General features: G+C 45.3%; 1 protein-coding gene across 1 annotated transcript in view; it reads right to left on the bottom strand.

The window, feature by feature from the left end:
* Nucleotides 1–874: 874 nt before the first annotated feature.
* The window catches only part of LOC139171809 (mitotic spindle assembly checkpoint protein MAD1-like), a 275,352-nt gene continuing 249,906 nt past the window's right edge, over nucleotides 875–26,320 (bottom strand). The window contains exon 8 of the mRNA XM_070760242.1: nucleotides 875–2,008. Within this exon, the coding sequence (XP_070616343.1) occupies nucleotides 1,850–2,008 (159 nt within the window). The 3' untranslated portion in view covers nucleotides 875–1,849. The remainder of the gene's footprint in view (nucleotides 2,009–26,320) is intronic.

The raw sequence follows: 26,320 nt of genomic DNA, 5'->3' as shown, positions 1-26,320 counted from the left end.
AAAGAAAGGGAGAGGGAGAAAGAAAATGAAAAAGAAAGAAAATAAGGGAGGAAGGGAAAGAGAATAAAGGGGGAAAGGGAAACAGGGAGGGGAAAGAATGAGAGAGAAAGAGAAAAAGAAAGAAAGAAAGACAGGGAGAGAAAGAAAAAGAGAGAGACAGGAAGAGAGAGGGGGAGGGAAAAAGAGCAGAAGAGAGAGGAGGAGAGGAAGAGGGAGAAAAGGAGAGAGGGAGAAAGAAAATGAAAAAGAAAGAAAGAAAATAAGGGAGGAAGGGAAAGAGAGGGAGGGGAAAGAATGAGAGAGAAAGAGAAAGGAAGAAAAGAAAGACAGGGAGAGTAAGAAACAGAAAAAGAAAAAAGGAGAGAAAGAAAAAGAGAGAGAAAGGAAGAGAGAGGAATAGGGAAAAAGAGCAGAAGAGAGAGGAGGAGAGGAAGAGGGAGAAAAGGAAAGAGAGAGGGAGAAAGAAAATGAAAAAGAAAGAAAACAAGGAAGTAAGGGAAGGAAGAGAAGAAAGGGGGAAAGGGAAAGGGGGGAAAAGAAAGAGAGAGAAAGAGAAGGAGAAAGAGAGAGGGAAGGAAGGAGGAGTAAACCGGCTTCCCCCAATTGTTTCAACACAAATTGCTTCAACGGCTGAGCCAAAGATAGTCTCTGAGGTCCACAGTCATTGGGCGACGTTTTCCCAAGCAGATGGTGAATCTCTCCTCTCTCTTCCTCCAAAAAAGAAGAGGCCCAGGGCCCGTTTCCAGGGTGGTCTACTCAGAAATACGTTTTCCCCACCCCCCCACCCCAAGAGCTTCTGTGTATCCCTGCACCAAGAACGGCAACCCTGCAGAACATAGGCAGCTACACATCGGGAATAAAAGTGCACACACAATACCAAGACCCACATCAAATTTTATTTCCCAAATATCTTCATCTAATAATATTGTAGGGGGAGGGAGGGAGGGATAGGAGGAAAGTAGGGTTAGAAAGAAGGGAGGGAGGGAGGGAGAGAAGGGAGAGAAAGAAGAAAGGGAGGGGTTAGAAGAGAGGGAGGTAAGGACAGATAGAAGGAAGGGAGAGAAGGAAAGAAAGTAAGGAAACAAAGAGGAGGGAGGAACAGAGAGAGAGGAAGGAAGGAAGGGAGGGAGGGGAGAAAAGGAAAGAAGGAAGGAAGAGAGGGAGTAAGGAAGAGAGGGAAGGGAAGAAGTAGTAGTAGAAGGGCTAAAAGGGAGGTAGAGGAAGGGAGGGAAGAAGTGGTAGAAGAAGAGTTGGGAGGGAGAGAGGAAAGAAGGAAGGAGGTGGGAAGAACAGATAGAAGCAAAGGAGGGAAAGAAAGAAGGAATGAAGAAAGGGAGGGAGAAAGTGGTAGAAGAGCCAGTAGGGAGGGAGAGAGAGAGAGAGGGAGGGAAGGAAGGGAGGAAGTGGAGAGAGAGAGGAAGGAGGGAAGGGGTGGGAAGAACAGATAGAAGCAAAGGAGGGAAAGAAAGAAGGAATGAAGAAAGGGAGGGAGAAAGTGGTAGAAGGAAGAGCCAGTAGGGAGGGAGAGAGAAAGGGAGGGAAGGGAGGAAGTGGAGGGAGAGAGGAAGGAAGGAATGAAGGAGGGAAGGGGCGGGAAGAACAGATAGAAGCAAAGGAGGGAAAGAAAGAAGGAATGAAGAAAGAGAGGGAGGGAGAAAGGAAGGAAGGAAAATAGGTTACTTCTTTAGAGAAGAGGAACAATGCCCTGGAATATTCAGATAGCCATTAAAAAGAGGAAAAAAATAATCCCGCTTCCTCTCAACGGATCAGGACCTCAGCCGGTGCCCTGCGAGCCATCCAGGAGCCACGAGCGGCCAACCGCGAGCACTGCACCGCCCAAGCGAGGCGGCTAAGCCACCGTCTGGCGGCTGAAGAGTTCGAGGGTGACGGCGCTGAGGAAGGCGGGGATGCTGTCCTGTTGCAGGAGGTGGAGGTCTATCAGGTCACGGACTGTCTGCGAAAATTCAGTTTCCAGCAGCTGCATCTTGGCCCCGGAAGATCTGGAAGTCTAGGCGGGAAAAGGAAACAGCAAAACAAACAAAAAACGGAGAGATGAAAGTCAGGAAGGAAAGGAAAACTATTGACTACTGCCATGCGCTCTACATGGGGCTACCCTTGAAGAGCGTTCGGAGACTTCAGAATGCAGCAGTGCGTGCAATAACTAAGGCAAGCCCATATTACTCCAACTTTACTCGCGCTGCATTGAATCGCCAGTCGGTCTCCGAATGCAATTCAAGGTGTTGGTTATTTTATTTATTATTAATTAATTAATTGGATTTGTATGCCACCCCTCTACGAGGACTCGGGGAGGCTCACAATTATCACATAATAATAATAGTAATAATAATAATAATAATAATAATAATAATAAATAACAACAACAATAATAATAATAATAATTTACTAGATTTGTATGCTGCCAGACTATTTACGAGACCGTCTCCTCCCTCCTTGCAGCCAGTAAGGGCCTACAGAGTCGCCTTCTCCAGGTCCCGTCGGCGGAACCTCGGGGAAGAGCCTTCTCTGTGGCAGCTCCGACCCTTTGGAACCAACTGCTCCCAGAGATCTGCATTATATCCACCCTACCAGTTTTCCAGAAAGCCGTTAAGACCTGGCTTTTCCAGCAGGCCTGGAATTAGGCTGATTGCAAGTACAGTGGTACCTCTACCTAAGAACGCCTCTACTTTTCTAGATAAGAAACGGGTATTCAAGATTTTTTTGCCTCTTCTTAAGAACCATTTCCCACTTACAAACCTGAGCCTCTGAAACTGTAACTGGAAAAGGCAGGGAGAAGCCTCCGTGGGGCCTCTATAGGATTCACCTTGGAGGAAACAGGGCTGGAAAAGGCAGGGAGAAGCCTCCGTGGGGCCTCTCTAGGAATCTCCTGGGAGGAAACAGGGCCTCCATCCTCCCTGTGGTTTCCCCAATCACATGCCTTATTTGCTTTTACATTGATTCCTATGGGAAAAATTGCCTCTTCTTACAACCTTTTCTATTTAAGAACCTGGTCACGGAACTAATTAAGTTCCTAAGTAGAGGTACCACGTTGGTATTATTATTATTATTATTATTATTATTATTATTATTATTATTATTATTGATTTTTATTATTAGGTTTTAACTGTTTTTATTGTTGTTGTATATATTCTGACTGTTGTCCATTTGGAATGAGCGGCATATAAGTACAATAAATAAATACATTATTTGCCCACTGAGGCCCTTTCCTCCCCCCACCCCAACAAAACCATATTTATGTTGTAGCCTGTTTGCTGTTGCAATCCGATTCCAATCAAGGTAATTTTATCTACTGCTGGGCAGGTGTTCAACACACAATTTAATTGGGCCATTATTAAGCTTCTGCATCTCCACAGCCTCCCAACGATAATACCCCACGCGCCAGCCTCAGATGAATAATGAATTACCCGGCGATGGAAGAACACGGAGGAACCGTTTTGAAAACTAACTTGAAAAGGAGCCGTCGAGCGAAGAGGGGCGGGAGAACGGAGCACGCGTGCGGAAGGCAATCGATCAAGAACACGGATTCCCACAGGGCCGAAGCGATATACAAACAACTCTTTCCCCAATCTCAGAAAAGATGGATTGTCTTAATCCATCAATGGCTGTCTCCTCCTCCTCCTCCTCCCTTTCTTCCTGGTTTCCCCTCATTTGGGAAGATCTGATAATCCAACTGGAAGGGTCTACGACATCTCGTCATGGCCAACTCTCCATGGCAGAAGAGTTACACTAATATATATATATATATATTCGACACAAAAATATGTAGCCCTTCCCTGGTGCAGAGCTGAAGGGATTGGATACTGTAGCCTAGAGCATAATTCTCTGCCTTATAAGGCAAAGGTTGCAGGTTCAAGTCCCAGTGACAGTATGGCTAGCTGATGAGGCCAAAATAAGGCCGAAATAGATCTATCCTAGTCTCCCTTAATTTTCAAATTCAGCAAAAAAACATGTGACATATATATATATATGTGATTTCACCGATTTTACATCAACGACCCCAGGTGTTACTCCACTGACTCACCAGGAAGTTTCTACACAGCAGGCAATTGCTGAGCCATCAAGCCACACCTAGCCACCAGTATTTATAGAAGGAAGGCAGCTCAGGTCTCGCTGTGTTCGCCCTAGAACAAGGACAGAAGCACCAGCCTGAAGATGACGAGTGGGACCTCGTCGAAACGTCGCTAGAAATTTCTAAATCCTACACGGGAAGAAACCTGAATACACCAAGACTGTCATACCTGTACCCGTGAAAATCTACGAAAACACACACATATATATATGACGGCCTTGACATATTCGGGTTTCTTTCCGTGTAGGATTCAGAGATTTCTGGCGACGTTTCGACGAGGTCCCACTCGTCATCTTCAGGCTGGTGCTTCTGTCCTTGTTCTAGGGCGAACACAGCGAGACCTGAGCTGCCTTCCTTCTATAAATACTGGTGGCTGCGTGTGGCTTGATGGCTCAGCAATTGCCTGCTGTGTAGAAACTTCCTGGTGCGTCAGTGGGGTAACACCTGGGGTGGTTGGTGTAACTGAGGCATGCTGATTAGTTGATGTTTGTGGATTGGGGGTGATATCCTGAGTAATTGGAGCTTGCAGGCTACTTAGTTGTTTTGCAATGTGTGTTCTGAGTCTGGTTTCAGTTTGTATGGCTGGGATACGTTTGTTAATGAGGGCTGGTTTCCAGATGTCTGGTAGGCGGGAGGTATCATCCCGCTTGTTCATATTTTGGGGGTGTTTTTCTATCTCGATGGCTTCCATGATTATTCTTTTGCTGTAGTATAGTGTTTTTGGAAATTAATTAAACAGAACACTACAGCAAAAGAACACGACAGCAAGCTCCAACTACTCAGGATATCACCCCCAATCCACAAACATCAACTGGTATAGGGCCTCCTACTTCAGACGGGGGTTGGGCTAGAAGACCTCCAAGGTCCCTCTGTGGATTGAATGAATGAACAAGAATGCCAAGAATCAAACTGAAAAGCTTTTAGATGCAAAAGATTCTTTGCAGTAGATTTGCCTTCTCCTCCCCTCGACGCAAAACCTACTTCCCATCCCGCCAGCACTTCTAGAGAGTATCTGTTTTGTAACACACTGGCAATAAATGCACAACTTGGCTGCCTGCCCTACCTCGCCCGCGACAAGGTGGGCTTCCAGATTTTGCTGGGCCGACGCTTGGCCTCCTTCGGAGAAGCCGTTAGCACCATTGCCTTCCTGCTTAAGACAAGATTCACTCTCCTTGGGGAGAGCAGCGCGCCTCATCCATCTTCCTTTTAACACTAGAAAACTGGTAAATTATTCAGGGCTTTAAACATAAAAGCCGGCTGGGGAATTCTGGGAGTTGGAGTCCACATATCTTAAAAGTGGCTGAGGTTGTGAGACTCGCTCGGTCCTGGGCGAAGGATGTAAATGCCCGGATGAATATTTGAACATGGAAGAGATGCAACTACGCTCCAAGCCTGACCCTGTTAAGTTCGTCCTCTTAGGAAACGTAGAAACATAGAAGGTTGATGGCAGAAAAAGACCTCCTGGTCCATCTAGCCTGCCCTTATACTATTTCCTGTATTTTATCTTAGAATGGATCTATGTTTATCCCAGGTAGGTTTACATTCAGTGACTGTGGATTCTTCCTTCCTTCCTTCTTTCCCTTCCTTCCTTCCTCCCTTCTCTTTCTTTCCTTCCTTCTTCATTCATAGAAACATAGAAGATGGACGGCAGAAAAAGACCTCCTGGTCCATCTCGTCTGCCCTTATACTATTTCCTGTATTTTATCTTAGGATGGATCTATGTTTATCCCAGGCATGTTTACATTCAGTGACTGTGGATACTTCCTTCCTTCCTTCTTTCCCTTCCTTCCTTCCTCCCTTCTCTTTCTTTCCTTCCTTCTTCATTCATAGAAACATAGAAGATTGACGGCAGAAAAAGACCTCCTGGTCCATCTAGTCTGCCCTTATACTATTTCCTGTATTTTATCTTAGGATGGATATATGTTTATCCCAGGCATGTTTAAATTCAGTTCCTGTGGATTCTTCCTTCCTCCCTTCTCTTTCTTTCCTTCCTTCTTCATTCATAGAAACATAGAAAACTGATGGCAGAAAAAGACCTCCTGGTCCATCTAGTCTGCCCATATACTATTTCCTATATTTTATCTTACGATGGATCTATGTTTGTCCCAGGCATGTTTACATTCAGTGACTGTGGATTGACCAACCACGTCTGTTGTTATTATTATTATTTTTTCCTGCCACCCTCGTTTCCTCTTAACATGGGGGGAAATAACTCAACTGAAACATATGCTGCAACGTCCTTCCGGTCAACGACTACTTCAGCTTCAACAGCAACAACACAAGAGCCCGCAACAGATTCAAACTTAATATTAACCGTCGAAGCGTGGAACTCATTGCCGGACTCAGTGGTGTCAGCCCCCAGCCCCCAACACTTCTCCCTTAGACTCTCCACGATTGACTTCTCCAGGTTCCTAAGAGGCCAGTAAGGGGCGTCCATAAGTGCACTGGTGTTCCTTTCGTCCCCTGTCCAATTGTCTTTCCTTATCTTGAAGGGTTGGCTTTGCTCTTGCACAGATCTCTTTCCACCTCCCACATTGAGATGTTCAGAGGGGGGGGATTCACAGGGTTAAATCATGCCTTGCTAATCCCCCTCCCCACCCCAACGCATCTGGTCTCTTTTTGGAAGGCCAACCTTTGAAAATTCCCTTCCATCCCATTCTCGCGTGGCTGGCCTTTGTTCGCCTGCTGTCTGCCTCTATTTCCAGAGTTTTTATTCTCTTTATTTTCTAAATCCCCAGTTCAGTCCCGCTCAGATCCTGTTGCAGACCACGGGAAAAAACGATGTTAAAGCAATATTTTTCTTTCTCTTCGTTTTACATCTGCCTCCCCCCCCCCCCAACCTCCTCAAGCCTTGACCTTTTCGCTAGAAAATCCGCTGGGTTTTTTTCCCCTTCCTCCCTTCTTGCTTAAGATTCTGAGATCTCTCCCCCTCCCCTCTAAATGTCAGCCAGCTCACTGTCCATGCACAACAGCCATGGCTGGAAACACAAGGCCGGCTTCTCCAGACAAACCCCGGTGGAATCTTGATGTGGGAAAGGAAAGGCTCGGGAAAAGAAGGGAGGGAGGGAGGGGTGGATGAATGAGTGGGTAAATGAGAAGAAGGAAAGAAGGAAGTAAGGAACTGGTAGATGGATGAGAGGGTGGATGAGAGGAAAGAAAGAAGGAAGGATGGGTGGTTGATTGGGTGAATGAGAGGGAGAGAGGAAGGAAGGAAGGAAGGAAAGAAGGAAGTGGTAGATGGATGAGTGGGTGAATGAGAGGAAGGAAGGAAAGAAGGAAGGATGGGTGAATGAGAGGGAGAGAGGAAGGAAGGGGGGATGGATGAGTGGGAGAGAGGAAGGAAGGAAGGAAGGAAAGGAGGAAGGGGTGGATGGATGAGTGGGTGAATGAGAGGAAGGAAGGAAGGAAGGAAGGAAGGATGGGTGAATGAGAGGGAGAGAGGAAGGAAAGGAGGAAGGGGTTGATGGATGAGTGGGTGAATGAGAGGAAGGAAGGAAGGAAGGAAGGAAGGGGTGGATGGATGGGTAGGGTTAGAAAAAGGGAGGTGAACAATTTCTCCCTCTGATTCTAAGGAGGACACAAGGGGGTCCCTTCCTCAAACAACAGCCCCCCTTTTTCGTCTAAAACTGGTAAAGTTAGAAAGCAAAGAAGAGGAAGAAGAAGATTCCAAATATTGAGAGAGAGAGAGAGAGAGAGAGAGAGAAATCCAGATGTGGCCAGAGGTTTGCGCTTAGATCCCGGTGGCTCCAGCTTCTATTTTTCTTGTAGATGTTCCTTATTTCTTCCGGTTATGAGTTGGTGGCATCCCCTGTTTTGATCGAGCCATGTCCAGCACGCAAAGTGTGCAAATGCTTCCAAGCATCAGACTGACCACTGTTCCCTGCTGGGCAGTTTCAATTATTCGGGACACTGTTGGTTGGTTGATTCATTGATTTATGACATTGTTTTGACACTGAGCTGCTTCTCGGGACTCAAGGCCGCTGACGTGGAACAGGGCCAGAAGAAATGAGGAGGAGGAGGAGGAGGAGTCCACAGCCGGTCAACCAAACGGGGTAGATTCCAGAGAGTAATCGATAGGAGCAGCACATCTTATCTTGGGCTGAGATATGAGGTCATGTGAGAAATAGCATTTAGATTAGATTAGCTGCATTTATTGGATTTATATGCCGCCCCTCTCCGCAGACCCGGGGCGGCTCACGACAATGGTGAAGAACAGTACATAGTAACAAATCTAATATTTAAAAATCTAGATTACGGTTTTAGATTAAAAAGTCCAAAAAAGAAACCCCAATATATAAAAAACAACACACAGTTGAATCATACACAAAAGACCTATACCACTTCACAGCCCTCTCTAAATGATTTACAACGTCAACATATTGCCCCCAACAATTTGGGTCCTCGTCTTAACCAACTTCAGAAGGATGGAAGGATGAGTCAGCCTACAGCTGGTCAGGATCGAACTCCTGGCAGTGGGCAGAGATAGCCAGTAACACTGCATTGTAACAACTGCACCATTCTGCCCTCCTTCCTTCCTTCCTCCCTCTCATTCACCCATTCATCCTTCCTTCCTCTCATTCACCCACTTATCTATCCACCCCTTCCTTCCTTCCTCCCTCTCATTCACCTACTCATCCTTCCTTCCTTCCTTGCTCTCATTCACCCATTCATCCTTCTTTCCTCTCATTCACCCACGTATCCATCCACCCCTTCCTTCCTTCCTTCCTCCCTCTCATTCACCTACTCATCCTTCCTTCCTTCCTTCCTCTCATTCACCCATTCATCCTTCTTTCCTCTCATTCACCCACGTATCCATCCACCCCTTCCTTCCTTCCTTCCTCCCTCTCATTCACCTACTCATCCTTCCTTCCTTCCCAAGCTACAGCAGACTTATATACCTAATCACAGTGCTTTTACAGCCCTCTCTAAGCGATTTACAGAATCCGCATATTGCCCCCAACAATCTGGGTCCTCACTTGACCCACCTCGGAAGGATGGAAGGCTGAATCATCCTTCAGCCTGGTGAAATTCGAACTGCCAAATTGCAGGCAGCCGGCAGGCAGCAGAAGTAGTCTGCAGTACTGCACTCTGACCACTGCGGCTCCATGGCGCATGGCTAGTTTAGATATAGCTAGCTAAGTTGCTTTTTGTGAAATAGGTAGAAAAAAATGTCCCAGGTTTGTAAGAATTCCTGGAACAGTCGCAATGTTCATGATTTCCAGAAGCATCTTCCAAAAGCATCACCTTCCCAAGTGGTGAAGAACCAAGACAGTAGAAGGGCAATGAGAAGAAGAAGAAGAAGACATCGCAAAAAGGAGTTGTAGACTCCTGGGATTTCCAACAGCTGAAGAGTTAGATGATTCCTCTAAATCTCTTACTTTTGTTCTGTCGGGCTCTCTGGTAGACTCCCCCAAAAATTCACAGGTACAAATGTCAGACACACACACGTTTGAGAATTCAAAACAATGTTCTTTATAATGAAAATTCACTTAAACCAAGCCCTCTTTTGGGATAGCAAAAAAGAGCACTCGTCTCCAAACAAACTGGTAAGTTGTACAAGTCCCTTATCAGTTCTGTGATACTTAGCTTGCAGCTGGGAGGCAATTCACAGTCCTTCTTCTTTCACAAAGTGAAACACACTTTGCTCTGGTTTAGTTTCAAAGCGGGGAAAAATCAGCACACAAAAGGTCAAAGTCAGCAAAGCAGTCACGAAACACAACGATCAGATAATCCTCCACAATGGCCAAACCCACAGGCTGCTCTTTATAGCAGCCTCACTAATGACCACAGCCCCACCCAACCACATGTGGCCTCATTTTCTTTGATAATAATCTCTCAGTTGTTGCTGCCTATGCATCGCTCTCCGCATGCGTGGCTGTATCATTAACTCTTGTTCTGAATCCAAGGAGGAGCTAGATAATTGATCTCCTTCTGAGCTGTCTGCCACACTCTCCTCCTCCCTGTCACTCATGTCTTCTTGGTCAGAGGAGCCTTCATCAGCAGATTCCACCGGGGGCAAAACAGGCCTGCAGCATGTGGATGTCTCCCCCACATCCACAGTCCTTGGGGCAGGAGCTGGGCCAGAGCTACCACAACACCTTTGAAGGAGGGAGAACTGTGATCAAAGTCTCTCCCCATCCTCCCGAAACTCAACTCTTTAATCAGCTTCCTCCAAATATCAGGTCCCTCAGGAAGAAGTCAATCATTTCTAATGAAAGGCAAGTTGTGCTAAGAAAAATTAAAAACGGGAAAGGAGGCAAATGGATCATGGGCACATGGGGAGGGTGGCAGTTTTGGGTGATGGCTCAGCACATTGGATGGTTTTTAAATCTTAGCAACTGACAGGCTTTGATGTCTCAAATGACATCACACCACATACTTCTTCTGCCCCAGGATGGTTCAACAACTCAAGGAAGCTTTGCTTTCTATCCATCAAAAAAAGACGTGTTTCCTCCATATCTATATATCTATATAGTGGTACCACTACTTACGAACTTAATTCGTTCTGTGACCAGGTTCTTAAGTAGAAAATTTTGTAAGAAGAAGCCATTTTTCCCATAGGAATCAATGTGAAAGTAAATAATGCGTGCGATTGGAGAAACCAATTTTATTTTGGCTGACTGATTTTATTGTGTATGGGATTTTAGTAGTAATTTTTAATTAATTAGATTTGTTGTTGTGCTGGTTTTGTATCCTGTGAGCTGCCCTGAGTCTTCAGAGAAGGGAGGCATACAAATCTAAATAATAATAATAATAATAATAATAATAATAATAATAATAATAATAATAACAACAACAACAACAACAACCACCACAGGGAGGGTGGAGGCCGTGTTTCCTCCCAGGAGATTCCTAGAGAGGCCCCAAGGAGGCTTCTCCCCACCTTTTCCGGCCCTGTTTCCTCACAGGAGACTCTTAGAGAGGCCCCACGGAGGCTTCCCCCAGCCTTTTCCGGCGCTGTTTAATCCCAGGAGATTCCGAGAGGCCCCAGAGAGGCTCCCCTCACCTTTTCCAGCCCTGTTTCCTCTCAGGAGATTCCTAGAGAGGCCCCACGGAGGCTTCTCCCTGCCTTTTCCGGCCCCGTTTCCTCCCAGGAGATACCTAAAGAGGCCCCACGGAGGCTTCTCCCTGCTTTTTCCGGCCCCGTTTCCTCCCAGGAGATTCCCAGAGAGGCCCCACGGAGGCTTCTCCCTGCCTTTTCCAGTTACAGTTTCGGAGGCTCGGGTTTGTAAGTGGAAAATTGTTCTTGAGAAGAGGCAACATCCCCCCCCTGAACACCCAGTTCTTATCTAGAAAAGTTCGTAAGTAGAGGCATTCTTAGGTAGAGGTACCACTGTATTTTAACGTCTTTGATGGAGACCAGCAGGAGAACCTTAGGGTTGCACCAACGGGAGCTTTCTTCTTGCTCTTTTCCTTAGCTCGCATAAACACACACAAACACACACACATGTATATAATGATGGAGGGGAGAAAAAAACCCGGTTGGAGCTCTCAGCTGCGAGCATCTGCTTCGTGATTCACAATGCAGGTGGGCTGGTGAAAGACCTCCAGTTCCACCGACTGCCTGCTTTAAATCAGCTCCCTTGTTCTCCGCTGACAGGCTCGTCTCTTTGAAAGAGACCGTGGGGGTTGAGCTAAAACCAGGGTTACAGGAGTCAGGAAGGGGAACGCATCTCAGGAAGGGTGGCAGCGGCTTCACAATGGCCCAGGAGAAGAAGACCCCGCAGGGGATGATTAATCCATTGAGTTGAGTTCCTCCTTCCCACGTTCTTCTAAGAGGACATGAGGGTGGCAGGGGGAAAAAAAACCACCCCACGATCTCTACAAAGGGAAGACAGCTGAAAGGACAAAAGGAACGGTGCACTGTTAACACAGTGTTATGTGGTGCGTTGCTCAACAGTAGTAACTGGGAGAGGGGTCTTGGAGTCCTGGTGGACAACCATTTACATAGGAGCCAGCCGTGTGCAGCAGCTGCCAGAAAAGCCAACACAGTTCTAGGCTGCATCAACAGAGGGAGAGAATCAAGATCACGCAAAGTGTTAATACCGCTTTATAAGGCCACACTTGGAATATCTACATCCAGTTTCAGTCACCATGATGCAAAAAGGATGTTGAGACTCTAGAAAGAGTGCAGAGAAGAGCGACAAAGAGGATGAGGGGACTGGGGGCTAAAACATATGAAGAATGTTTTCAGGAACTGGGCATGGCTGGTTTGATGAAAAGAAGGACCAGGGGAGACACGACAGCAGTCTTCCAATATCTCAGGGGTTGTCACAAAGAAGAGGGACTGAAGCTATTCTCCAAAGAACCTGAGAGTATAACAAGAAGCAATGGGTGGAAACTAATCAAGGAGAGAAGCAACTTAGAACTAAGTAGAAATTTTCTGAGAGTCAGAATGGTTGATTAGGGGACTGGAGGCTAAAACATATGAAGAATGTTTTCAGGAACTGGGCATGGCTGGTTTAATGAAAAGAAGGACCAGGGGAGACATGATAGCAGCCTTCCAATATCTCAGGGGTTGCCACAAAGAAGGAGTCAACCTATTGTCAAAGCACTTGAGAGTAGAACAAGAAGCAATGGGTGGAAACTAATCAAGGAGAGACGCAACTTTGAACTAAGGAGAAATTTCCTGATAGTCAGAACAGTTAATCAGTGGAACAGAAGTTGCCTCCAGAAGTTGTGAATGCTCCAACACTGGAAGTTTTTAAGAAGATGTTGGATAACCATTTGTCTGAAGTAGTGTAGGGTTTCCTGCATAAGCAGGGGGTTGGGCTAGAAGACCTCCAAGGTCCCTTCCAACACTGTTGTTGTTGTTGTTGTTGTTGTTGTTTCTTCTTCTTCTTCTTCTTCCTTCTTCTCCTCCTCCTCCTCTTCTTCTTCCTCCACATTATTATTATCATTATTATTATTATTATTATTATTATTATTATTATCTCTACTGATGGCAGCATCTTCTTGCACGTGGATCAGGTTCGCTGCTCCTAAAGGAACTTCACACAAGGAAGGGAAGCAATTATGGGTTGCTATTTCATTTTTTGTCCTCCTTCTCCAAAGCCTCACCATTTTCAAAGGAAGCCCTTTTCAGGCCGGGGTAGCAAAAATCTCATCTGTACTTCACACTAGGTTTAGTCATCTTTGCTCTTCTTAAGTTCTGATTTCATCGCAGCTTCGTGCCCTCGGGCAGAACTTCGATATAAATTAGGAAAGAAGAATAGCAATGTGTGTTTTTGACACTTTCAGGCAAAGTCACCGACGGGGAGCAGGCGATGTGGGTCTACAAAGAAGAAGGAAGAAGTCTCTGCTTGGACAGGATAACAAGAGTTGGAAGGGCCCTTGGAGGTCTTCCAGTCCAACCCGCTGCTTAGGCAGGAAACCCTACACCAGAGGTAGGCGAAGTTGGCTCTTCTATGACATGGGGGCTTCAACTCCCAGAATTCCTGAGCTAGCATGATTGGTTCAGGAATTCTGGGAGTTGAAGTCCACAAGTCATAGGAGATCCAACTTTGCCTCCCCCCTGCCCTACACCATTTCAGACAAGTGGTTGTCCAATCTCTTCTGAAAAACTTCCAACATTGGAGCATTCACAACTTCTGGAGGCAGGTTGTTTCACGGGTTAATTATTCTCACTGCCAGGAAATTCCTCCTTAGTTGTAGGTTGCTTCTCGTGTTGGTTATGTCCCATCCGTTGACTTCTTGTCTTGCCTTTGAGTGCTTTGGAGAATAGGTGCATTTTGTATTTATCCATCTATCCATCTATCCCTCTATCCATCCATCCATCCACCCACATATCTACCTATCTACCATTTATCCATCCACCTATCTACCTCCTTACCTCCCTCCCTCCCTATCTTGTATTTATCCATCCATCATTCATCTACCTACCTATATACATACCTGCCTACCTACCTACGAAAACATCTATCTATCTATCTATCTATCTATCTATCTATCTATCTATCTATCTATCTATCTATCTACCTACCTACCTACCCACCTACCATTTATCCATCCACCTATCTACCTACCTACCTATCTTGTATTTATCCATCCACCCATCATCTGTCTGTCTGTCTGTCTATCTACCTACCTATCATTTATCCATCCGCCTATCTATCTACCTGTCTTGTATTTATCCATCCATCATCTATCTATCTATCTATCTATCTATCTATCTATCTATCTATCTATCTATCTATCTATCTATCTATCTATCTACGATCTATCTATCATCTCTATCTCTATCTGTCTGTCTGTCTGTCTGTCTGTCTGTCTGTCTGTCTGTCTGTCTGTCTGTCTGTCTATCACCTCTCTCTCTCTCTCTCCCTATGTGGATCTCAGGAGGAGTCAGACCGGTAGCACATCAGTTCCTTCAGCTGAATCTACTTAAAGGGTCTTCTTTGAACTCAAGATGGGCCGTGTTTTTCTGGTTTTAAGAGCTATCACCAGCCTCGGTCTCATCTCCAGCATTGCATTTTGGCTGGCGAAACGATTCCACCGACCCAGCCAGCCCTGCCTGGCAGAAATCAGAAGAGGAACTGCTGAGAGGATCAATTAATTTGACAGCCTTCAATGATATTTTTCTCTCCAAGTGAGGACTGAAATTCATTACTGTGCTAATACTTAGAAGCTGGGAGTCATATGGAGCTGAACTGAAATGCTCTCCTCGCTCCACTGACCTGCTGCTTTCTCCAGACTGCGCCGGCAAAGAAACCCAGAGTTAATTTCGGTATTTAGAGTGGGGACGGGGGGGTCCAGCCTTGGCAACTTTTAAGACCGGTGGGCTTCAGCTCCACCAATGCCCCAGACACAGGTCTTAAACGTTGCCCAGGCTGGGCCTTCCTGGTTTAGAGCAACAGTTGACGTGAGCAGGCTGATTAATGAATGACCACCAGGAATAAATTGCATTCAAACGACACTCCTGTTGCCTTTGATCTGGTCTCCTCCGCTCCACATCTTTCACAAAAGAGGTCTCAACTGTTCCATTTCTCCATTTTCTTTCTTTCTTTCTTTCTCACTGACTCTTTCTTTCCTTCTTTCCGTCTTTCCTTCTTTCTTTCTTTTTCTTTCTCACTCACTCACTCTTTCTTTCCTCTTTCCCTCCCTTCCTGCTTCCCCTTCCTTTCTTTCTTTCTCACTCACTCTTTCTTTCCTCTTTCCCTCCCTTCCTACTTCCCCTTACTTAGCTTGCAGCTGTGAGGCAATTCACAGTCCTTCTTTTTTCACAAAGTGAAACCCACTTTGCCCTGGTTTAGTTCCAAAACGGGGGGAAATCAGCACACAAAAGGTCAAAGTCAGTAAAGCAGTCACGAAACACAACGATCAGATAATCCTCCACAATGGCCAAAACCACAGGCTGCTCTTTATAGCAGCCTCACTAATGACCACAGCCCCACCCAACCACAGGTGGCCTCATTTTCTTTGATAATAATCTCTCAGTTGTTGCTGCCTATGCATCGCTCTCTGCATGCGTGGCTGTATCATTAACTCTTGTTCTGAATCCAAGGAGCTAGAGAATTGATCTCCTTCTGAGCTCTCTGCCCCACTCTCCTCCTCCCTGTCACTCATGTCTTCTTGGTCAGAGGAGCCTTCATCAGCAGATTCCACAGGCCTGCAGCATGTGGATGTCTCCCCCACATCCACAGTCCTTGGGGCAGGAGCTGGGCCAGAGCTAACCACAACAGACAGGCTTGGCGGCTGCTTCCAGAGACCAATGTTATATTTTTCTTGTTTTGATCCTTCTGGCAACAACATATAGTTAATTATCCACAACCCGGAGGGCACTAAATCACCCAGCAGCCCTTGAGCATCTTTAACATCTGGCCTTTCTCGCTGCATCAGTTCTTCCAGACATCATCTCTGAAGCTCAAGTAGACAACCTGTTAGCTCTTGAAAAAGGGCCATGAAGAATGACAAGGTAAAACGAGGAAGATCAGAGTGATCTTTGGTCTCCGAGTGCTAGAGAAAATGGAAGAAGAATGACACTTTTTCTTGCTTGTAACAAGTTCAATCCTATATGTAGGCAGTCCTTGATTTATGTCCACAATGGGACCAGAATTTCTATTGCTTGGCAAAGCGGTTTTCAGAAATTTTGAGTAGTTTGGAGAACCAGTTGTGGAACTTTTGAGTAGTTTGGAGAACCAATAGAGAAAATTCTGAGTAGTTCGGAGGACCAGCAGGGGAAGTTTTGAGTAGTTCGGACAACCAATAGCAGAAATTTTGAGTAGTTCAGAGAACCAATAGCGGAAATTTTCAGTAGTTTGGAAAACTGGCAGGGGAGGTTTTGAGTAGTTCGGACAACCAATAGCGGAAATTTCGAGTAGTTCAGAGAACCAACAGGAGAAATGTTGAGTACTTTTGAAAACTGGAAAATACCACCTCTGTCTGGCCTCAGAGTGGGGAGGGAATGGAGATTTTGCAATATCCTTCCCCTGCAACCCCGACTAAGACAGGCCCACAGAACCGGTAGTAAACAATTTTGGATTTTGCCACTGCACAAAACCCCAGGAAGTTGCAACTGCGGCACGTAACGTTAAGAGCCAGCGAAATCCCATCCAAACTGTAAAGTGGCAATCTCTCCCTCTTAAAACCCTCTGCTTCTCAACAGCCCCCTCCCTCCCTGCAGCTCATTAGATGCCAGCTGCCTCTGAAGTGGGTTTGATCGGGGTTTAGCCGAGCGAGCTTCAAGTGCCGAGATCCATCTCAGCCCTCTTCTCGTTATCCTTGAGACCGGCGTCGCTTGCTTTCGGATAACGAAGCCAAGGGGGGGAAAAAATGGAGCGGAAGACAAACACACCGACAAAACAAGGCAAGGCAATAAAAACGAAAACACCACCGACCCACAAGGACAGCAACGGCTCGTTGGTTAAAAATCAATTGGTCCTCGGAGTTACATCATTTATCTATCTATCTATCTATCTATCTATCTATCTATCTATCTATCTATCTATCTATCTATCATCTATCTATCTATCTATCTATCTATCTATCTATCTATCTATCTATCTCCTTATCTATCTATCTATCTATCTATCTATCTATCTATCTATCTATCTATCTATCTATCTATCTCCTTATCTATCTAATCTATCTCCTTATCTATCTATCTATCTATCTATCTATCTATCTATCTATCTATCTATCTATCTATCTATCTATCTAATCTATCTCCCTATCTATCTCCCTATCTATCTATCTATCTATCTATCTATCTATCTATCTATCTATCTATCTATCTATCTATCTATCTATCTATCTATCTATTTATTAGATTTGTATGCCGCCCCTTTCCATAGACTCGGGGCGGCTCACAACAAAATAAAACAGTTCATGACAAATCTAATAATTATAATTTAAAATATTTTTTAAAAACCCATTTACTAAGCAAACATACATACAAACAAACATACCATGCATAAATTGTATATGCCCGGGGGAGATGTCTCTTTTCCCCCATGCCTGACGACAAAGGTGGGTTTTAAGGAGTTTATGAAAGGCAAGGAGAGTAGGGGCAGTTCTAATCTCTGGCGGGGAGCTGGTTCCAGATAGTCGGGGCCGCCACAGAGAAGGCTCTTCCCCTGGGGCCCGCCAACCGAAATTGTTTAGTTGACGGGACCTGGAGAAGGCCCACTCTGTGGGACCTAATCGGTTGCTGGGATTCGTGCGGGAGAAGGAGGTCTCTTATTCTACAGAGGAATCATTGAGTCTGTCATCTGCATCTCTCTAACTGTCTGGTTCGGTTCTGCAACCCAACAAGACCGACACAGACTTCAGAGGAGAATCAGAACTGCAGAACAAAACAATGGCTGCCAACCTGCCTTCCATTGAGGACCTGTAGACTGCACGAGTCAAAAAGAGGGCAGGGAAAATATTGACTGACCTCTCGCATCCTGGACACAAACTGTTTCAACTCCTACACTCAAAACGTCGCTACAGAGCACTGCACACCAAGGCAACTAGACACAAGAAGAGTTTTTTCTCGAACACCATCACTCTGCTAAACAAATAATTCTCTCAACACTGTCAGACTTTCTACTAAGTCTGCACTTCTATTTCTACTAGTGTTTTCTCGTCATTCCTATCACCCATTTCCTCCCTCTTATGACTGTAACGTGTTGCTTGTATCCTTAAGATTTTTATTAATATTGATGGTTTTCTGATTGCTTATTTGTCCCCTGTGACAATCATTAAGTGTTGTAACTCATGATTCTTGACAAATGCAACTTTTCTTGTATGTCCACTCAGAGCATCTGCACCAAGACAAATTCCTTGTGTGTCCAATCACACTTGGCCAATAAAGAATTCTATTCTATTTATAACGCGTGGATCAGACTTCAGATCAGAGCCACAAAAATAAAATAGGCGATCTTTTGACTTGCAATCGCAAGTCGGGATCAGACATTCCGTCGCTAAGCAAGACAGTTGTTAAATGAGTCATGTTCCGTATTTTTTTTTTGCAACAGTCGTTCAGGGAACATCTGTGGCTTTTAAGTGGAACCATCTGGCCATCAAGCGAATCTGGCTGTTCTCATTGATTCTGCTTGTTGGAATCCAGTCTGGCAAGGTCACCAAGCGGTGATCATGGGAATCCAGGACAATAATGAATACATGCTGGTTGCCAAGTGCTCCAATTTTGTTCATATGAACAAAGGTTGTTTTTTTGCTAATTCGAAGACCAGTTCCAAGTCGCTTTATTTATTATTTATTATTATTTTATTTATTAATCAGATTTGTATGCCGCCCCTCTCTGCAGACTCGGGGCGGCTCACAGCAATAATAATACAATGTAAACAAATCTAATATTTAAGTTAATTTTAAAAACCCCAATTTAGGAACCAATCATACATACAAGCATACCATGCATCAATTTTATAAGCCTAGGGGGAGGGAAAGTCTCAATTCCCCCATGCCCGACAACAGAGGTGGGTTTTAAGGGGCTTACGAAAGGCTAGGAGGGTGGGGGCAACTCTGATATCTGGGGGGAGTTGGTTCCAAAGGGTTGGGGCCGCCACAGAGAAGGCTCTTCCCCTGGGGCCCGCCAACCGAAATTGTTTAGTTGACGGGACCTGGAGAAGGCCCACTCTGTGGGACCTAATCGGTTGCTGGGATTCGTGCGGGAGAAGGAGGTCTCTTATTCTACAGAGGAATCATTGAGTCTGTCATCTGCATCTCTCTAACTGTCTGGTTCGGTTCTGCAACCCAACAAGACCGACACAGACTTCAGAGGAGAATCAGAACTGCAGAACAAAACAATGGCTGCCAACCTGCCTTCCATTGAGGACCTGTAGACTGCACGAGTCAAAAAGAGGGCAGGGAAAATATTGACTGACCTCTCGCATCCTGGACACAAACTGTTTCAACTCCTACACTCAAAACGTCGCTACAGAGCACTGCACACCAAGGCAACTAGACACAAGAAGAGTTTTTTCTCGAACACCATCACTCTGCTAAACAAATAATTCTCTCAACACTGTCAGACTTTCTACTAAGTCTGCACTTCTATTTCTACTAGTGTTTTCTCGTCATTCCTATCACCCATTTCCTCCCTCTTATGACTGTAACGTGTTGCTTGTATCCTTAAGATTTTTATTAATATTGATGGTTTTCTGATTGCTTATTTGTCCCCTGTGACAATCATTAAGTGTTGTAACTCATGATTCTTGACAAATGCAACTTTTCTTGTATGTCCACTCAGAGCATCTGCACCAAGACAAATTCCTTGTGTGTCCAATCACACTTGGCCAATAAAGAATTCTATTCTATTTATAACGCGTGGATCAGATTTCAGATCAGAGCCACAAAAATAAAATAGGTGATCTTTTGACTTGCAATCGCAAGTCGGGATCAGACATTCCGTCGCTAAGCAAGACAGTTGTTAAATGAGTCATGTTCCGTATTTTTTTTTGCAACAGTCGTTCAGGGAACATCTGTGGCTTTTAAGTGGAACCATCTGGCCATCAAGCGAATCTGGCTGTTCTCATTGATTCTGCTTGTTGGAATCCAGTCTGGCAAGGTCACCAAGCGGTGATCATGGGAATCCAGGACAATAATGAATACATGTTGGTTGCCAAGTGCTCCAATTTTGTTCATATGAACAAAGGTTGTTTTTTTGCTAATTCGAAGACCAGTTCCAAGTCGCTTTATTTATTATTTATTATTATTTTATTTATTAATCGGATTTGTATGCCGCCCCTCTCCGCAGACTCGGGGCGGCTCACAGCAATAATAATACAATGTAAACAAATCTAATATTTAAGTTAATTTAAAAAACCCCAATTTAGGAACCAATCATACATACAAGCATACCATGCATCAATTTTATAACCCTAGGGGGAGGGAAAGTCTCAATTCCCCCATGCCCGACGACAGAGGTGGGTTTTAAGGAGCTTACGAAAGGCTAGGAGGGTGGGGGCAACTCTGATATCTGGGGGGAGTTGGTTCCAAAGGGTTGGGGCCGCCACAGAGAAGGCTCTTCCCCTGGGTCCCGCCAAACGACAATGTTTAGTTGACGGGACCTGGAGAAGGCCAACTCTATGAGACCTAACTGGTCGCTGGGATTCGTGCGGCAGAAGGCGGTCCCGGAGATATTCAGTGTTGCTGTAACTTCAAACTGTCACTAAACAAATGGACATCAGTTGCATCTTAACGCATGCCGGCTGTGGAATTCTGAGAGTTGAGATCCGCAAGTCTTAAAGTGCCCAAGTTCACTGTGCACTCTGTTTTATGCAGTGTGTACCTGTCATTATTTTTTAAAAAAAATAAAATTTATTTTTTAAAAAAAGCAGTCTGCATTGGTTGCCGATCAGTTTCCGGTCACAATTCAAAGTGTTGGTTATGACCTATAAAGCCCTTCATGGCATCAGACCAGAATATCCCCAGGACTGCCATTTGCCGCACGAATCCCAACGGCTGGTTAGGTCCCACAGAGTGGGCCTTCTCCGGGTCCCGTCAATGAAACAATGTCGTCTGGCGGGACCCAGAGGAAGAGCCTTCTCTGTGGCGGCCCCGACCCTCTGGAATCAATTCCCCCTGGAGATTAGGACTGCCCCCACCCTCCTGGCCTTTCGGAAACTTCTTAAAACCCACCTCTGCCGCCAGGCATGGTGGAACTGAGACATCTCCCCCGGACCTATACAGTTTATGTATGTTTGTGTGTATGTTTTCTTTTTAATAAGGCTTTTTTTAGTGATTTTTAATCATTAGATTTGTTATATATTGTGTTATTACTGTTGTGAGCCGCCCCGAGTCTTTGGAGAGGGGCGGCATACAAATCTAATAAATAATAATAGTAATAATAGTAATAGTAATAATAATAATAATAATAATAATAATAATAACAACAACAACAACAACAACGCTGTCAGCCCATGTGGCAGGCGCGCATTTATTCGGCCCGTACATTTTACTCTTCAACCCCTTGCGCGAAGCTGCCTCCTCTCCCTTAAATCGACTTGGTTGCCACGTTCACTTCTTCTAACATCTTATCAGTCTCGCTTCTCTTTCGCAGCAAGTTATCGGCCTTTAAAAAGTATAATCATCATCATCTCCTCTCTCTCTCTCTCTCTGCAGCAATTGTGTTTGATTCTTGTAGATGGCAGAGATGGAGAATATTGCCTCCTCTCTATGCTGGGTGGAAGAGATTGTATCTGAGGAACAATTTAAAGAGCAGGGAATCCATTCTCCCCTCTGGCGTCATGCTAGGATCTGAATCGTTCCTGATCTGAATTGGGCAGCTTTTTTCCTTCCTTCCTTTCTTTCAAAAAGGGATATTTTGGATCTACTAAGTCACAAATGATAACAACAACAACAAAGTTGGAAGGGACCTTGGAGGTCTTCTAGTCCAACCCCTGGCTTAGGCAAGAAACCCTACACTTTTTTAGACAAATGGTTATCCAACATCTCCTTAAAAAAACTTCCAGCGTTGAAGCATTCACAACTTCTGGAGGTTTCTTCTTTCTTTCTTTTTCTTTCCTTCCTTCTCTTTCTTTTCCTTCCTTCCTTTTCTCTTTTCCTTCCTTCCTTCTCTTTCTTTCTTTCCTTCCCTTTCTTTTCCTTCCTTCTCTTTCTTACTTTATTCTTTCTTTCCTTCCTTCCCTTTCTTTTCTCCTTCCTTCATTCCTTCCTTCTCTTTCTTTTGCTTCCTTTTCTCTTTTCCTTCCTTCCATCCTTCCTTCTCTTTCTTTCTTTATTCTTTCCTTCCTTCCTTTTCTCTTTTCCTTCCTTCCTTCCATCCTTCCTTCTCTTTCTTTCTTTATTCTTTCCTTCCCTTTTTTTCCTTCCTTCCTTTTCTCTTTTCCTTCTTTCCATCCTTCCTTCTCTTTCTTTATTCTTTCCTTCCTTCCCTTTCTTTTCCTTCCTTTTATCTTTTTCTTCCTTCCTTCCTTCTCTTTCTTTCTCTTCCTCTTCCTCTTCTATTTTCCTTCCTTCCATCCTTCCTTCTCTTTCTTTCTTCTTTCCTTCCTTCCTTCCCTCCCTGCCTCCTTCCTTCCTTCTCTCCCCCCTTTCTTCTTTCTCTCTCTCTCCCTTTCCTCCCTCTCCAACAACAGGAGAGGGAGGAGAACCGGCCACGCTTCTGGCCACAGTGCTGCATGTCTTTGCATTTCAGAGTTTGATTACTTGAGCTTAATGCTTCATTAATGCTAGCTCTTGCCTGGAATTGAATAGACACACTCCCGTCCAGCAACTCAAGCTTGGCACCAAAGCTCGGATCCGAGGTGACCTTTGATTGGAAAGAAGCGGAGAGGCCACGAGCATCTCTCATCGTGGCCGAGAGCCTTTCCAGTGGAAATGTCCCAGGAATTAAGACTATTTCCCTCCCACCTCCCCTGCTTTTTTTTTTTTTTGCTGGCAGCCCCCAGCACAAAGGTGGGCTTATTCAGAGCACAAGGCAACAGCAGCCGTATTGTCCTGCCCCGAGCGGATGAGCAAAAGACCCCCTCTCTTTTGGAGGTTTACAAGGATCCCTTCCCGGTAATAAGGAGAGAGTGACCTCTACGTGAGCAGCAATCGGTAATGTTATTCACAGCCAGAGGATTCGAGAGGATGGCCTCTGGGGAAGAGACAGGACGGGAGGGAGGAAGGAACGGGGAACCTGTCCACACATTTATATTTTAATTCACGCAGGGATGTAGCTTCCTCATGGCAGGGAGGGTGCATGTTTGATGCTTTCTAGGGTTTCTATTCGGTCAAATGCCTTTTTTCCCCCAGATTTTGTTTGGCAATACAAGCTGCTTCCCACTTATTTTGTTTTATTTTGCCATCTCCTTGGTTTGCGGTAGACAGATGCCGTTAGCATCGGGAAAAAGGAAGAGGGGGATGGAGGGAAATTGGGCAATTTTGGCCATTTTGTATTTTTCTCCTCCTCTTCCTCCTCCTTCCCCTTCTCCTCCTTTTTCTCTTCCTGCTCCTTCTTCTTTCTCCTCCTTCCCTTCCTCCTGCTCCTCCTCCCCTCTTCTCCTATGTCCATCTCTTATGAAACAAGGAAGGGAATGGGAGATGTGGGCCCTCCGAAAAGAGAAAATGGCAGCGCATCCGGTGGGAGGCAAGGGAGTGCCAAGAACAGCCTCTCAAATCCTGGAAGACAGCTATCATGTGTTCTGTCTGGGTCACTCCGGAAGCCAAAACCAACCCAAAAAGAGAAGCCAGACACACCGGTAAAAGGCAAAGGCAGTTTATAAAATCCAAGAAAAACACAGGTAACAGAAAATGTCCTTACAAACAGGAAAACGCTGGAACTTCAGAGATATCCACGAAGGCAAAAGTCCATGCAGCAATACAGGATTCTTGCTGCCAAGACGAGGCTGTAGATAGCAGACCTACACCTCCCACGGGTCTTCCAAACTGCTGGGCCACAAGCCAGGAACAGAGACGCCGAGAAACAAGACAGGATAACGCAACTCCAACTGATAACACTCCACATGGCTTCAAGGGCTTGCCTGCCTTTTAAACCCTGCTAAGGAGGACCACACCCAAGCCCAGCTGTTCCTACTTCAGTGCTGATAATACTTCTTTAATTGCTCCTTTCCTTGATCTGAACGTCTCTGTCGCAAGTCAATGACGGCTTGTGCTTCATCACCTAATGACTCCAAGCTACTGGCTGGGGAGAGCCCCCCCCCCCCCCCGGGGCTCTCATGCTGTTCTCCTTCGTCCCATTCCTGACTTTCCTCTCCCCCGTCCGACTGCTCAGCCCCCTCCTCTTCACTGTCCTCCTCCTCCGAGCATGGAGCCAGCAGAGACACAGCTGGTCCCTGAGCAGCCTCAGGCTGAACCACAACATCATGATGCTGCTAATTCTTCTAATAAGAAGGGAACGGAAGTCACTTTAAAATCAGGTCTGCTCCAATCTTGGATTGATGCTCCAGGTCAAAGCCTTTCACAAGCATCTCCCTAAACGCTGCTGCTTTCCCAACTGGTTCGTTTGCCATCCATTATCCTGACATCGCCAACTCATCCAACCCATTTCAAAAGCATTTGTTGGGTTTTAAAAATGTTTGGCAATTTTTCATCCAAAAACCAAAGTTTCAAAGATGAATTTAGAAGGAATAAAAAGGAAAATTCCACCCACATTGTGCAAAACACATATATACCCACACGCATACATATGCACGCACATATATATTTTGGGGGGGAATTTGCGGCAATGGGATGGGGAGATGGCCAGCAGAGTAATTTGATGAAATTGGAAAAATTTATGAAAGCAGAATGCAACGTTTAGTCAGAAACAGCTGCATCCGTTGCCTGCGTCTATCAATTTTCCTTTATTTCCCAAATAGGCTTAAACGGTTTTAAAAGAGAAATGATTAGTACGTGTGTGAACAGTGGAGGGAAGTGGAGAGTTGTGGTTTGTGGTTGCCGGCAGAGGGACTAGGCAAAGAAACTTCGAAGCCCACTTTTGGGGTACTTCTGTGGACCGATCTCCGGGGTTTCAGGAAAGGAAGGGAGAGGCAGATTGTGATCCCGCTCTATAGAGCCCTGGTGAGACCTCATACTGTGTCCAGTTCTGGAGACCTCGCCTCCAAAGAGATATTGATAAAATTGAAGGGGTCCAAAGACGGGCTACAAAAATGGTGGAAGGTTTTAAGCATCAAACTTATCAGGAAAGACTTCATGAACTCAATCTGTATAGTCTGGAGGACAGAAGGAAAAGGGGGGACACGATTGAAATAGTTAAAGGGTTAAATAAGGGTCAGGAGGGAAGTGTTTTTAATACGAAAGTGAACCCAAGAACAAGGGGGCACAATCTGAGGTAAGTTGGGGGAAAGATCAAAAGCAATGTGAGAAAATATGATTTGACTGAAAGAGTCGTAGATGCCTGGAACAAACTTCCAGCCAACGTGGTTGGTAAATCCACAGTGACTGAATGTAAACCTGCCTGGGATAAACATAGATCCATCCTAAGATAAAATACAGGAAATTTATTTATTTATTTTTTTTATTTGTATGCTGCCCCTCTCCGGAGACTCGGGGCGGCTAACAGCAATAATAAGACAGCATATAATAATAATCCAATACTAAAAACAATTAAAAACCCATTATAATAAAAACCAAACATACATACAGACATACCATGCATAAAATTGTAAAGGCCTAGGGGGAAAGAGTATCTCAATTCCCCCATGCCTGGCGGCAGAGGTGGGTTTTAAGTAGCTTACGAAATAGTATAAGGGCAGACTAAATGGCCCATGAGGTCTTTTTAAGAACATAAGAACATAAGTATATGCTAACTGTATCATAGGTGGTTATTGAAACGGATGTCCAAGTGCCGCCTCTATGTGGGTTGAGGCAGGCAGGGTTCCCTCGGGTCCCATTTGTTGGGGGTCAAGGGAAAGAGCGGGTCTTGCCTTCTCTTTCTGCTCAAGATCCCCATGGACAATTGGTGGGCCACTGTGGGACACAGAATGCTGGACTCGATGGGCTTTGGCCTGATTCAGCATGGCTCTTCTTAGGTTCTCTCTGTCCTTCTCCTTCCTTCCTTCTTTCCTCTTTGAGTTGAGGCAGGCAGGGTTCCCTGGGGTCCCATTTGTTGGGGGTCAAGGGAAAGGGCGCGTCTTGCCTTCTCTTTCTGCTCAAGATCCCCATGGACAATTGGTGGGCCACTGTGGGACACAGAATGCTGGACTCGATGGGCTTTGGCCTGATTCAGCAGGGCTCTTCTTAAGTTCTGTTTCCCCCACCCACCTGCCAAGTTGTTATTCAATATGAGCAAATTCTCAGCATGTTTCGATGATAGAAGTAGGT

This window comes from Erythrolamprus reginae, chromosome 9 (assembly GCF_031021105.1).
Source record: "Erythrolamprus reginae isolate rEryReg1 chromosome 9, rEryReg1.hap1, whole genome shotgun sequence".
In the NCBI taxonomy this organism is placed as follows: Eukaryota; Metazoa; Chordata; class Lepidosauria; order Squamata; family Dipsadidae; genus Erythrolamprus; species Erythrolamprus reginae.
This window is presented reverse-complemented; position numbering and strand designations above follow the sequence as displayed.